Source organism: Scyliorhinus torazame, chromosome 10 (assembly GCF_047496885.1).
Source record: "Scyliorhinus torazame isolate Kashiwa2021f chromosome 10, sScyTor2.1, whole genome shotgun sequence".
NCBI lineage: Eukaryota > Metazoa > Chordata > Chondrichthyes > Carcharhiniformes > Scyliorhinidae > Scyliorhinus > Scyliorhinus torazame.
Genome location: NC_092716.1, coordinates 32,597,617 through 32,611,161, shown reverse-complemented (window position 1 = coordinate 32,611,161; position 13,545 = coordinate 32,597,617). Strand labels below are relative to the sequence as shown.

The 13,545-nt window shown below is 60.0% G+C and overlaps 1 protein-coding gene across 1 annotated transcript in view; it reads left to right on the top strand.

Moving 5' to 3' along the window:
- Positions 1-13,545, top strand: part of plcg2 (phospholipase C, gamma 2) — a 291,774-nt gene that overhangs the window by 166,834 nt on the left and 111,395 nt on the right. The window contains exons 3-4 of the mRNA XM_072517925.1: positions 12,592-12,685; positions 13,143-13,190. Of these exons, the coding sequence (XP_072374026.1) occupies positions 12,592-12,685; positions 13,143-13,190 (142 nt within the window). The remainder of the gene's footprint in view (positions 1-12,591; positions 12,686-13,142; positions 13,191-13,545) is intronic.

Genomic DNA, 13,545 nt, shown 5'->3' with positions numbered 1-13,545 from the left:
CAGGTACACACAACTAGATGCGTACCCTCTCCCCCGCATATCCGACATGGTCAATCGGATTGCCCAATATAAGGTCTTCTCCACCGTGGACCTCAAGTCCGCCTACCATCAGCTCCCCATCTGCCCAAGTGACCGCAAGTACACAGCCTTCGAGGCAGACGGGCGATTATACCACTTCCTAAGGGTCCCATTTGGCGTCACAAACGGGGTCTCGGTCTTCCAACGAGAGATGGACCGAATGGTTGATCAACACGGGTTGCAGGCCACGTTCCCGTACCTCGACAACGTAACCATCTGCAGCCACGATCAGCAGGACCACGACGCCAACCTCCAAAAATTCCTCCAGACCGCTAAAGCCTTGAACCTCACATACAACGAGGACAAGTGCGTGTTTAGCACAAACCGGCTAGCCATCTTGGGATATGTAGTGCGCAATGGGATAATAGGCCCCGACCCCGAACGCATGCGCCCCCTCATGGAATTTCCCCTCCCGCACTACTCAAAAGCCCTAAAACGCTGCCTGGGGTTTTTTTCATATTACGCCCAGTGGGTCCCCCAGTACGCAGACAATGCCTGCCCCCTAATACAGACCACGACCTTCCCTCTGTCGACAGAGGCTTGCCAGGCCTTCAGCCGCATCAAAGCGGATATCGCAAAGGCCACGATGCGCGCCATCGACGAGTCCCTCCCCTTCCAGGTCGAGAGCGACGCCTCCGATGTAGCTCTAGCGGCCACCCTTAACCAAGCGGGCAGGCCCGTGGCCTTTTTCTCCCGAACCCTCCACGCTTCAGAAATCCGCCACTCCTCAGTGGAAAAGGAAGCCCAAGCCATAGTGGAAGCTGTGCGACATTGGAGGCATTACCTGGCCGGCAGGAGATTCACTCTCCTCACGGACCAACGGTCGGTAGCCTTCATGTTCGATAATGCACAGCGGGGCAAAATTAAGAACGACAAGATCTTAAGGTGGAGGATCGAGCTCTCCACCTTCAACTATGAGATCATGTACCGTCCCGAAAAGCTGAACGAGCCGTCCGACGCCCTATCCCGCGGTACATGTGCCAACGCACAAATTAACCGCCTCCAAACCCTCCACGAGGACCTCTGCCACCCGGGGGTCACTCGGTTCTACCACTTTATAAAGTCCCGCAACCTCCCCTACTCTGTGGAGGAGGTCCGTACAGTCACAAGGAACTGCCACATCTGCGCAGAGTGCAAACCGCACTTTTTCAGGCCAGATGGAGCGCACCTGATCAAGGCTTCCCGTCCCTTTGAACGCCTTAGTCTGGATTTCAAAGGGCCCCTCCCCTCCACCGACCGCAACATACACTTCCTGAACGTGGTAGACGAGTACTCCCATTTCCCCTTCGCCATCCCCTGCCCTGACATGACAGCGGCCACAGTCATTAAAGCCCTTAACACCATATTCACACTGTTCGGTTGCCCCGCATACGTCCACAGCGACAGGGGGTCCTCTTTTATGAGTGATGAGCTGCGCCAGTTCCTGCTCAGCAACGGTATAGCCTCGAGCAGGACGACCAGCTACAACCCCCGGGGGAACGGGCAAGTAGAGAGGGAGAACGGCACGGTCTGGAAGACCATCCTACTGGCCCTACGGTCCAGGGACCTCCCAGTTTCATGGTGGCAGGAGGTCCTCCCGGACGCTCTCCACTCCATCCGGTCGCTACTGTGTACTAGCACTAACCAAACGCCTCATGAGCGCCTCCTTGTCTTCCCCAGGAAGTCCTCCTCTGGAACGTCGCTGCCGACCTGGCTGGCGGTCCCAGGACCCATCCTGCTCCGAAAACATGTGCGGGCGCACAAATCGGACCCGTTGGTCAAGAGGGTTTGCCTCCTCCACGCGAACCCGCAGTACGCTTACGTGGAGTACCCCGACGGCCGACAGGACACGGTCTCCCTGCGAGATCTGGCGCCCGCCGGCAACACGCACACCCCCCCGACACCAATCACCCCCTCCCTGCCACCGGCGCACCCCGCGAGCGCCCCCTTCCCGGGGGGATCGGTCCTCCTCCCAGGTCCGACCAAAAGTGAAGCGGAAGCAGAAACCGTAAGGCTCCCGGAGACGACAACACGGGAACAAGCACCACCACCGGGGCCGAGGCGATCGACGAGGACAACCAGACCGCCCGACCGACTCGTGGCATCGATATAACACTACTATATTGTGGACTGTAACGAGAACGTTTTCCTTTTTCCCCCTTTTACTGTAAATAGTTCAAAACAAAAAAACCTCTGTACATGCTGTGATGACATGCAAAAGTTTTCCTCCCAGGACCAGCCTTGTAAACCCTTACCACCATACGAAGCACCACCCCGCCGGGTTCATTTTTAACAAAGGGTGAATGTGGTAGTATGCATTAGGGGTCATGTGGGACTGTGAAGCCATGATGTCATTGGCTGACAGATCCCGGGTCCTGGTTGGCTGTTGACCTCTAGCTCCGCCCTGAAGGCGGAGTATAAGTACCAGGAGTTCTCCCCCGCAGGCCAGTCTGCTACTGAACTGCGGGGAACAAGTCACGCTTAATAAAGCCTCATCGACTTCATCTCTATTCGTCTCTCGTGAGTCTTTGTGCACTACAGATACTAAAATGTAAAAAAAAAAAAATATGCCAGGAGCCTACAAGGCTGTCAGCATTCTGGAGCAGCATCTCCCAGGAGTATCTAGTGCTGAGTAAAACAAGCATTTTGTTGCTATTGCCCTTCACGATGACCTATATGTGTGAGGTTGGATTTTCCGTTCTCACAAAGACAAAGAAGGCACAAAGGAGCTGGCTGAACTCTGCACCTGATATGCACGTTGCCCTCTCTTCCTATGAACCTGACTGGAGTGAGATTGTGAGGACCAAGTTGGCCCCCCTTTAGAATCAAAGGCAGGGAATGTTGTGTGTGCCGCGAAGGTCAGTCGGTATGAGTCGCGAATGTTGGCCAGCGTGTGTCGCGAAGGTCAGCCAGCATGGGTAATGAAGTTTGGCTGGTTGGCAAAAGTGGGTCCTGGGAAAAAACGTTTGAAAGCACTGTCCTACCCCAGATGGTATAATAATGATGAGACAAACGGATTAACTTTTGATGAGAAGAATTAATCTGCCAGAGACAGAAGCGGGAGAGAATCCTAATCAAACAGTGGCAAGACGACCTGGATCTTCCCGAGAACCTGATACAAATCGACCAATTGGGGAAAAAGTACTTCCGTTGAGAACCAGACACTGAGTCAACTTCAGAACACTGCGTTGACTCTGGTTAAGACAACCAGGGGCGACGTCCAAACCAGGCCAAGGACACCAGACGTTGCAGCAAGAAAGCAGATGCCTGAGATTCGCCCACAACCACACAAAGATATACGGGGCGAAATTCTCCGTTATCGGCGGAAACTCCGCCGATCGGCGCAAAAAACGGCGCAAATCCCACTTGTGTCACGTCATAAAAATGGGCCGATAGTCTGCGGCCCGAAATGGGCTAGCAGCGACGTAACGGGATCCGCGCTTGCGCAGTGGTTCACGCCGTGCAGCGTCATACGCGCTGCACGGCGTGACGGCTCATAAGGCCGCGCAGCTCCCCCCCACCCGACCGGAACACCCGACCGCAACACCCGACTTGATGGCTGGCCGTCGCTCAGCCCCGAGGTTCGAGTCACGCGATGTGGAGGCGCTCCTGGACGCGGTGGAGCAGAGGAGGGACGCCCTGTATCCCGGCACGGCCGCAGAGTTGCCCCACGCCACAGCCGGCGTCTGTGGAGGGAGGTGGCAGAGGCCGTCACCGCTGTGGCCCTAACACCACGGACAGGCACCCAGTGCCACAAGAAGGTGAACGACCTCGTCAGAGCAGGCAGGGTGAGCCTCCCCCATATCCTCCCCTCCCCATATCCCCCCTCCCCCATATCCCCCCTCCCCATATCCCCCATATCCCCCCTCCCCCATATCCCCCCTCCCCCATATCCCCCATATCCCCCCTCCCCCATATCCCCCCTCCCCCATATCCCCCATATCCCCCCTCCCCATATCCCCCCTCCCCCATATCCCCCCTCCCCCATATCCCCCATATCCCCCATATTCCCCCCTCCCCCATATCCCCCCTCCCCCATATCCCCCCTCCCCATATCCCCCCTCCCCCATATCCCTCCTCCCCATATCCCCCCTCCCCATATCCCCCATATCCCCCCTCCCCCATATCCCCCCTCCCCCATATCCCCCATATCCCCCCCTCCCCCATATCCCCCCTCCCCCATATCCCCCATATCCCCCCTCCCCCATATCCCCCCTCCCCCATATCCCCCCCTCCCCCATATCCCCCTCCCCCATATCCCCCCTCCCCCATATCCCCCCTCCCCCATATCCCCCATATCCCCCCTCCCCCATATCCCCCCTCCCCCATATCCCCCATATTCCCCCCTCCCCCATATCCCCCTCCCCCATATCCCCCCTCCCCCATATCCCCCCCTCCCCCATATCCCCCCTCCCCCATATCCCCCCCTCCCCCATATCCCCCCTCCCCCATATCCCCAAGTGAATCCAGCCCTAACCTTAACCTCTGCAATGCACGCGCAACCGATGGCGTGCATTCATATACCTGCCTAACACTGTTGCCTTTTACCCCTGCCACCACCCCCCCCCCCACAGGAGAAGCGCGCACACAACAATAGGGAGCATGTGAGGACTGGAGGAGGGCCCGCTGATGAGAGGCCACTGACCGTACACGAGGAAAGGGCCCTGGAACTGGCTGGCGGACCTGAGGACCGGGAGGGTGCTGATGCAGAGGTCGGGGCCCCACGAGCAAGTGAGCCACCAACAGCCCGTCCCCATATCCCCCCTCCCCTATATCCCCCTCCCCCGTATCACCTGATCATTGCCTGATGTCTAACCATGCATGCTTCATTGTGTATCGCAGGACCAAACGTCCAGGCACCCATCCCCGCAGATGCAGACCGCCCGCAGGATGCCCCTCGGAGACCACAGGAGACGGAGAGACCCGCACCCTCCAGCATGCGACGCCCGCAGGATGCCCCTCGGAGACCACGGGAGACGGAGAGACCCGCACCCTCCAGCATGCGACGCCCGCAGGATGCCCCTCGGAGACCACAGGAGACGGAGAGACCCGCACCCTCCAGCATGCGACGCCCGCAGGATGCCCCTCGGAGACCACGGGAGACGGAGAGACCCGCACCCTCCAGCATGCGACGCCCGCAGGATGCCCCTCGCACACCACGGGAGACGGAGAGACCTGGAGCAACAGGGAGACGACCCCCCCGTCACGTGCGGGAGCGACCACCCAGCGATGAGGGGGGCAGCCACAGGCCCCCGTCACATCCGAGCCAGGACACCACTACCCAGGACACCACTATCCAGGACACCCCTACCCGGGACACCACTACCCAGGACACCCCTACCCGGGACAGCACTACCCGGGACAGCACTACCCGGGACAGCACTACCCAGGACACCCCTACCCGGGAAGACGAAATACCGGACAGTGACTCAGAGTGGATGGGTGGAGACGAACCCCCACCCCAAAGTGCCATGGACTCAGAGTGGGACGAAGAGCACGACACAACGCCACTGCTGTCACCAACACCCTCCACCATCGCAGAAACACTCACCACGGTTGGGCACTTTAGTGATGAGGCGTCTGGTACACTCACTGGTGCGCACAACACAGCCGTCCCGGTACAGCAGGTGGAGGTAGGAGCAGCAGAGGGACCGGGCGGTCGGAGGGCAGCCCAGGCCAAGCGAACATCTGCCGCCCAGATGGATCCCGGGTTCCTGCAGTTACCACACCCACACATAGATCCGATGCAACCACCGACACGGAGACGAGCGAATAGGGTGACGGGTGGCTTGCGGCGGCTGCGGTCGCAGGTGGAGGAGTCCACCCGCGTCCAGGAGCTGGGAGTGGTCCCGGTCATGCGTGCCACCCAGGCTGACACCGCACGGGTGGCGTCCGCGGTGGAGGCAATGGGTGCGACGGTGTCAGACATGGGGAACGGTTTGCGAGGCCTGGGGCCTTCCGTGCAGGCGGCGTCTGTGGCCCAGGAAATGGCTGCCCTCTCACAGGAGGCCATGAGCCAGTGCCAGCGCCAGATGGCAGAGGCGCTCAACGCCATAGCCCAGTCTCAGCAGGCCATGGCCCAGTCTCAGCAGGCCATGGCCCAGTCTCAGCAGGCCATCGCTGAGGGCATCGGCGCCAGTGGCCATGTGCGAGCTGGCGTCGCACTGTCGCAGACAGGGTTCGACAACCCCCTGGGCTCCATGGCTGCAAACCTGCAGACCCCTGTCGATACCAGCACGGGCCTCCAGGACTGGCAGCGCCAGATGTCGGGGGCGCGTCGGATGGCCAGTCCGTTCGCATCCCCCACCCATGTAGAGGCCTGGGGGCCATCGGGCACCCCGAGGGAGGAGGAGGTGGTGTGGTCCGTCCCGGCTCCCTCTGTAGGGGAGGTCCCGGTACACCGCGACACCTCGGACTCCCCCCCCTTCCGTCCCAGGTGCATCGGGTGGGCAACGGGCAGGACAGGCTGGCAGCTCGCCATCCCAGTCGCCCGGGCCGCAGCCTGGCCCATCTAGGCCAGGACGCCTCAGGAAACGGCCGCCAAAGGGATCCGGTGTCAGAGGGCAGGAATCACAGGAGTCCACCTCCAGTTCTGCTGGACCGTCTGGGGAACCACGTAGACGTAGTCAAAGGGCCCGTAAGGCCAAACAATTAGACACTGAGTAAGTTGGCACGGGTGCAGGGCACAGATGAGTTTTAGGGGCTAGGGCACGTGCATGAACTCCTTTGGTTATTAAAGTCAATGTTACACCTACCGAAGCTGCCTTTGTGCTCTGTCCAAAGTGTGCGGGCGTGTCATGTACGTTGAGCGCAAGTGTGTGTGTGACGGGTGGTCTTACCTCAGCCCCAGGTGAGTCTGCCCCCTTCCCCCTGGGCCGCCATCAACATCCCCCGGGCAGAGGACGGGACCGTGCGCTGCAGTGTCACAGCCGCATGCAGGGATGGTCCGGGTGGATGGTGGTACTGTGGCCATGGGTCAGACATAGTCCAACGATGTAGAGCCAGGAGCTCATCGGAGGCGGGTTGTCATCATCCTCCATGGCCTGCGATAGACACGCGTCCACCCGCAACTGGGTGAGCCCGGCCCGTTGTGCCGCCGGTGGATCGGCAATTGGGGGTGGGGGGGTGGTGTGCATGCGGGTGGGGTGTGTGGGGTTGGGGAGGGGGGTGAGGGTGCTGGGTGGGTGGATGGGTGGGGGGTGTGGGTGGTCGGCTGTTGTCATGGTGTACGGTCTGTGGCCATACTACCCGATTCCCACGCCCATCTAGTCAGTGAAGCGGGCGTCTATCAGTCTGTCCCGTGCCCGCTGGGCCAGCCGGTAACGGTGGACAGCCACCCGCCTGTGTCTACCCCGTCTGCCCTGACCATTGCCCCCATCCCCCTCATCTGGGGAGGACTGGGCCTCTTCCTGCTGCTCCTCCACTCCGCCCTCCTCTGCCTGCGGCACATCGCCCCTCTGCTGGGCTATGTTTGCAGGACGCAGCACACCACAATGATGCGGCCGACCCTATCTGACCGATACTGGAGGGCGCCCCCAGAGAGGTCCAGGCACCTGAAACGCATCTTCAGCACGCCAAAGCACCTCTCGATCACTCCCCTTGTCGCTACATGGGCATCATTGTAGCGGTTCTCCGCCTCATTGCGTGGCCTCCGTATAGGCGTCATCAACCACGATCGCAATGGGTAGCCCCTGTCGCCCAGCAACCAGCCCCTCAGCCGGGGATGGCGTCCCTCGTACATGCCGGGGATGGATGACCGCGACAACACGAATGAGTCGTGTACACTGCCTGGGTGACGGGCGCAGACGTGCAGGATCATCATGCGGTGGTCGCAGACCACCTGTACGTTCATTGAATAGGTCCCCTTCCTATTAGTGAACACGGCCCTGTTCTCTGCAGGTGGCCGCACGGCGACGTGCATCCCATCGATCGCGCCCTGGACCATGGGGAACCCGGCAACGGCAGAGAAGCCCACGGCCCGGGCATGTTGGCTGGCCCGGTCCACGGGGAAGCGGATGTAGCGGTGCGCCATGGCATAAAGGGCATCTGTCACTGCCCGGATGCACCGATGCACCGATGTCTGCGATATGCCGGACAGGTCCCCACTCGGTGCCTGGAATGACCCCGTTGCATAAACGTTCAGGGCCACCGTAACCTTGACGGACACGGGGAGAGGGTGTCCCCCGCCAGTGCCACGCGGTGACAGGTGTGCCAGCAGGTGGCAGATGTGTGCCATGGTTTCCCGGCTCATCCGGAGTCTCCTCCTGCATTCCCGGTCCGTGAGGTCCTGGTATAACTGCCGGGGCCGGTACACACGGGGCGCCCTCGGGTGCCTCCGTTGCCGTGGGGCCACGACGTCCTCCTCCCCCTCCTCGTCCTGTCGGTCAGGTGTCCCTCCAGCCTGGGCGGCTGCCGCCTGCCCCTCTGCGGCAGCCTGCGCCGCCTCTCTGACACGCTCCTCCTCCTCCTCCTCCTCCTCCTCATCCAGGGCAACATAGACATGAGCGGCTGCCACCACGGCGGCCAACATCGCTGGATGGTCTGAAAACATGACGGCCTGGTGGGGGGGAGGGGAACGACGACATGTCATCATTGCCCATATCCCCTCCTCCCCCCAGCCAGGTGGCATGGACCGCATGGGTCCAACTGTTGGAGGCTGGCACCTGGCCAGGTGGACCAACTCATTTGCCCTCCCATCACCCACCCCGGCACGGACCCCCTCCCCAATCCCCAACCTCCACCCCAGCACGGACCCCCCCCCCCAACCTCCACCCCGGCACGGACCCCCTCCCCAACCCCCAACCTCCACCCCAGCACGGACCCCCCCCCAACCTCCACCCCGGCACGGACCCCCTCCCCAACCTCCACCCCGGCACGGACCCCCTCCCCAACCTCCACCCCAGCAAGGACCCCCCCCCAACCTCCACCCCAGCACGGACCCCCCCCCCAACCTCCACCCCGGCACGGACCCCCTCCCCAACCTCCACCCCGGCACGGACCCCCTCCCCAACCTCCACCCCAGCACGGACCCCCCCCCCAACCTCCACCCCGGCACGGACCCCCTCCCCAACCCCCAACCTCCACCCCAGCACGGACCCCCCCCCAACCTCCACCCCGGCACGGACCCCCTCCCCAACCCCCAACCTCCACCCCAGCACGGACCCCCCCCCCCCAACCTCCACCCCGGCACGGACCCCCTCCCCAACCTCCACCCCGGCACGGACCCCCTCCCCAACCTCCACCCCAGCACGGACCCCCCCCCCAACCTCCACCCCGGCACGGACCCCCTCCCCAACCCCCAACCTCCACCCCAGCACGGACCCTCCCCCCAACCTCCACCCCGGCACGGACCCCCTCCCCAACCCCCAACCTCCACCCCAGCATGGACCCCCCCCCCAACCTCCACCCCGGCACGGACCCCCTCCCCAACCCCCAACCTCCACCCCAGCACGGAACCCCCCCCCAACCTCCACCCCGGCACGGACCCCCTCCCCAACCTCCACCCCGGCACGGACCCCCTCCCCAACCTCCACCCCAGCACGGACCCCCCCCAACCTCCACCCCGGCACGGACCCCCTCCCCAACACCCAACCTCCACCCCAGCACGGACCCCCCCCCAACCTCCAGCCCGGCACGGACCCCCTCCCCAACCCCCAACCTCCACCCCAGCACGGACCCCCCCCCAACCTCCACCCCGGCATGGACCCCCTCCCCAACCTCCACCCCGGCACGGACCCCCTCCCCAACCTCCACCCCAGCACGGACCCCCCCCCCCAACCTCCACCCCGGCACGGACCCCCTCCCCAACCTCCACCCCAGCACGGACCCCCCCCCCCCAACCTCCACCCCGACACGGACCCCCTCCCCAACCTCCACCCCGGCACGGACCCCCTCCCCAACCCCCAACCTCCACCCCAGCTCGGACCCCCCCCCAACCTCCACCCCGGCACGGACCCCCTCCACAACCCCCAACCTCCACCCCGGCACGGACCCCCTCCTGGCACTCCCCCGGAGCCCAGCCTACTCTAACCACCCCCCCCCCCCCCCCCCCCGCCGCACACACACACAAGCCGAGACACACCTCTCCTCAGGCAATCAGTCTGCGGCCACGCCATTTCCTGCCCAGAGCCAACCCCCCAGGCCGTCACTCACCTTGTCGCTGGTCGGCGTGAGCCTGGAGCACCGGGACACGCCGATGAAAAGGAGGTTTGATTCACGTCGACGTGAACGGTCATCACGTCGACGGGACTTCGGCCCATCCGGAAGGGAGAATATCGGCAGGCCAAAAATCGGCTGCCTTGCGCAGACCCGTGACATTCTCCGCGGCAGCGGCGCCATTAACGCCCCGCCGACTTTTCTCCCTTCGGAGACTTCGGCGGGGGCGGGATTCACGGCGGCCAACGGCCATTCTCCGACCCGGCGGGGGGTCGGAGAATGACGCCCACGGTCTCCGAAGTGTCTGATGTATTGACTGTTGTTGTTGATTGATTGTTAATGTTATACTGGCCAGAATTCTCCGAACGTATGGATTCTCTTTTCCAGCTGGGATTGCACCCCTGCCCAGGGGTTTCCCCGCTGCATGTGGTGGCTTCAATGGGAAATCCTGTGGACAAGCGGTGGGAAGAGAGAATCCTGACACCAGTGAACGGCTCGCCACCGAGAAACATGCGGCTGGCAGACAGGAGAATCCTGCCCTGTTTATTGTGTCAGGGACCTTTGATTTAAAGGGGCAGGAAAATGTTGTGTACTCATGGTGCTTCTAGTGTTTCCTCACCAGCAGCCTTGCAGTGGAACAGGGCACTTTAAGAGACTGATCACCTGACGTTGTTTGCGTGGGCAGCGTGTAGTGTTAAAATCTTCTGATAAAGCTCTTTGTTTGTTTGAACCTCTGAGGACTGCAGACTTAATTTTAAACAGCCACAATATTATTTTGTGATGCATGGTCAAAACTCTTCAAGTGTACAGCCCCTTTAAATTTTTTTGTCTGCCCATGCGTACATTGTAACTTAAAGGGGTTGGCTTGTGAACGGCCTACGCGGGATCTTCCAGATTGCTGTGCGGTTGCCTTGCCGCACAGTTTTGAGGGACTATTGTGTGGCATGGTTGGTAATTAGGGAATTTGGGGTTGTAATTGCTGGTATTGCACTCAGGTGAGTTCTTCACAGACCTGTGGGCAGAAAGGGGCTGTCTGGGTGCCTTCTCCCTCCCCCCCTCCTCCTCAGCTGGCCATCGTACCGCTGTTGGCAAGGATTGTTCCCTCAAGATGACAATGTTGTGCAAAAGGCCACCTCGAATCTTGACACCTGTACTGCCAAGTGCTGCAGGGTTCCACCAGAGAGGTCCAGGCAGCAGAGGCAATGGATCCGATCTAAACAAATGGGAACAGAGTTCCATAGCCAGCGCGTTTAGCCGCGTGTTTCCCGGTGCTCGCAGCACCGAGAAACACAACAGCATGTAACGTGACTCCGGTTAGATACGAGGCCTCAGTGGGAAACGCTCGACCGAGCCCACACTTTGTCCCATTTCTTGCACTGAGAAACCCAATCTATCGCCCATCCCCTACCCATCCCCGACGAGACCCTCCAAACCTCCGAAAAGCCCCAGGGGGTCTTCGGGGCCCCCCTATACCCCACCTCATGTGCACATGGCACCCCGGGCCTGATCCCTGTCAGTGAAAAAAATGCCAGCTTGGCACATTGGCAGTGCCAGCCTGGCACCCTAGCAGTGTCCCTGCCAGTTGGCAGTGTCACCTCGGCACCTTGACAGTGCCAGGCTGACACCCAGGTGACGCTGCCAGGGGCCCCGGGTGGTGCCAGTAGTGTCAGGAGACCACCCTGTCCAGAGGGCATGCACCTGGAGGCCTCGAATCCCGTGAAAGACCCCTCACAAGTCCATCGGATCCCCGTTTGTGGGGACTAGTATTTAAATGGCGCTTGCCTGAGGTCTCTGAGGCAAAGGGGATAGATACTAACACTCAGTTACCTGAGGGAACTGCATATTAGAGTGAGACTAGCTGTCTCGCTCCCATGTACAGATTGGCAGGATTCCCATTGCGATGTCTTGCGAGTTCACGTTCGAACTCGCGAGGTGTAGTGAGCTGGGTAGATCCCAGAAGTGGGGTTTCCCGGCATCTACAGGCCACGCTACGCCACGTGGCTGGTAGATCGTGCCAATTGTTTCAACATGACAGTATTCTGCGCCGTCACATTTGTAGCTATATGAGCTTAAGAGAGGGAGTTGATTGAAGCAAGATCATCACTTATGTCAAATCTGCCATTGCATTGTATTGCATTGCACGTTGATGACATCATGCTTCCCATAATCCTGGTGGACATTCCCCATGTGCACATTGAGGCCTGCACCAGTATGACCCCACAAATATGTCAGTTTGGAGCTCCAGGGACATTCGGAGTGCCACGTACTGACGCTAAACCCATTTTACCATCCAGAAGTCTAAAAACAATTCCTATGTTGTATCTGTAATTGAGCTGAGACCAGTAACCAGCAGTTCACATGTCTTTTCTATCCTTATAGCTAATTCAAAAGAAGAAGCTTCCAAATGGTTAAAGGGACTGGAAATTCTGTATAAGGAGACTCACGCTGCACTGACCCCATTACGAATAGAAAGGTAGCGAAATCCTTCGTCTGTCTTGTGTTTAAGCTGCTTCACCCATTCTGCAACTAAGCGCTGATGTACATCAATAAATTAGAAATAATACTGAATACAGCAAACGATAGTTTAGTAAACTGTCCATGCGCTGGAGGTTTGTGTTCTCTCACGTAGAGCTTCCTGCATTTTTTAAAGATTAATAGCAACCATTTTCGAAAACCTCAAAGAACTTTTCTTCAAGACATGAAGAGGTCCAGGAAATGATGCATGAAATGAATTGCTGTTCGGGAACTCACTACTTTAACTGCAGTTAGTTCTGATGCTCTCTTGACGTTAATACGCTGCTAGAACTTTGCCTCATGACATAATTGGGCTTGAATCGTTACGTTGTAACTTGATGCCAGAAGCCTCTGAATGAAAACATGACAATGTGTCGCAGAACCTGTTTCACTCGCATGTTTTCTTTGCTTTGCAGTTGGTTGAGGAAACAATTTTATTCAGTGGACTCGACAAGACGAACTAGGTAAGGTTCATCAAATCGCTGTACTCCTTTAGCCCGGGTTAGTCAGGTTAAGCTGCTAGTGAGGGTGTCCCTCAGATGTTGACGATGGAAGGCCAAGGTCATTGGACGGGATTCTCCTTCCAGCGACGCCGGAACGGCGAAGAAATCGAGGCTGCCGTCAGGCGCCCAATGGAATGCCACGCTCCGGTGCCTCGACCACAGCGTGAATGCGTTCCACGCTGCACGCCAGCGTGGGCATGCAAATTGTGAAGTAAACGCCGTTGGCATATCAGTAACGGGCCCGACCCGGAAGTTTCCGTGCACCCCACGATGCTCCGCCTCCGCCAGGAGGAATTACCGACTGTAAGGTTCACTT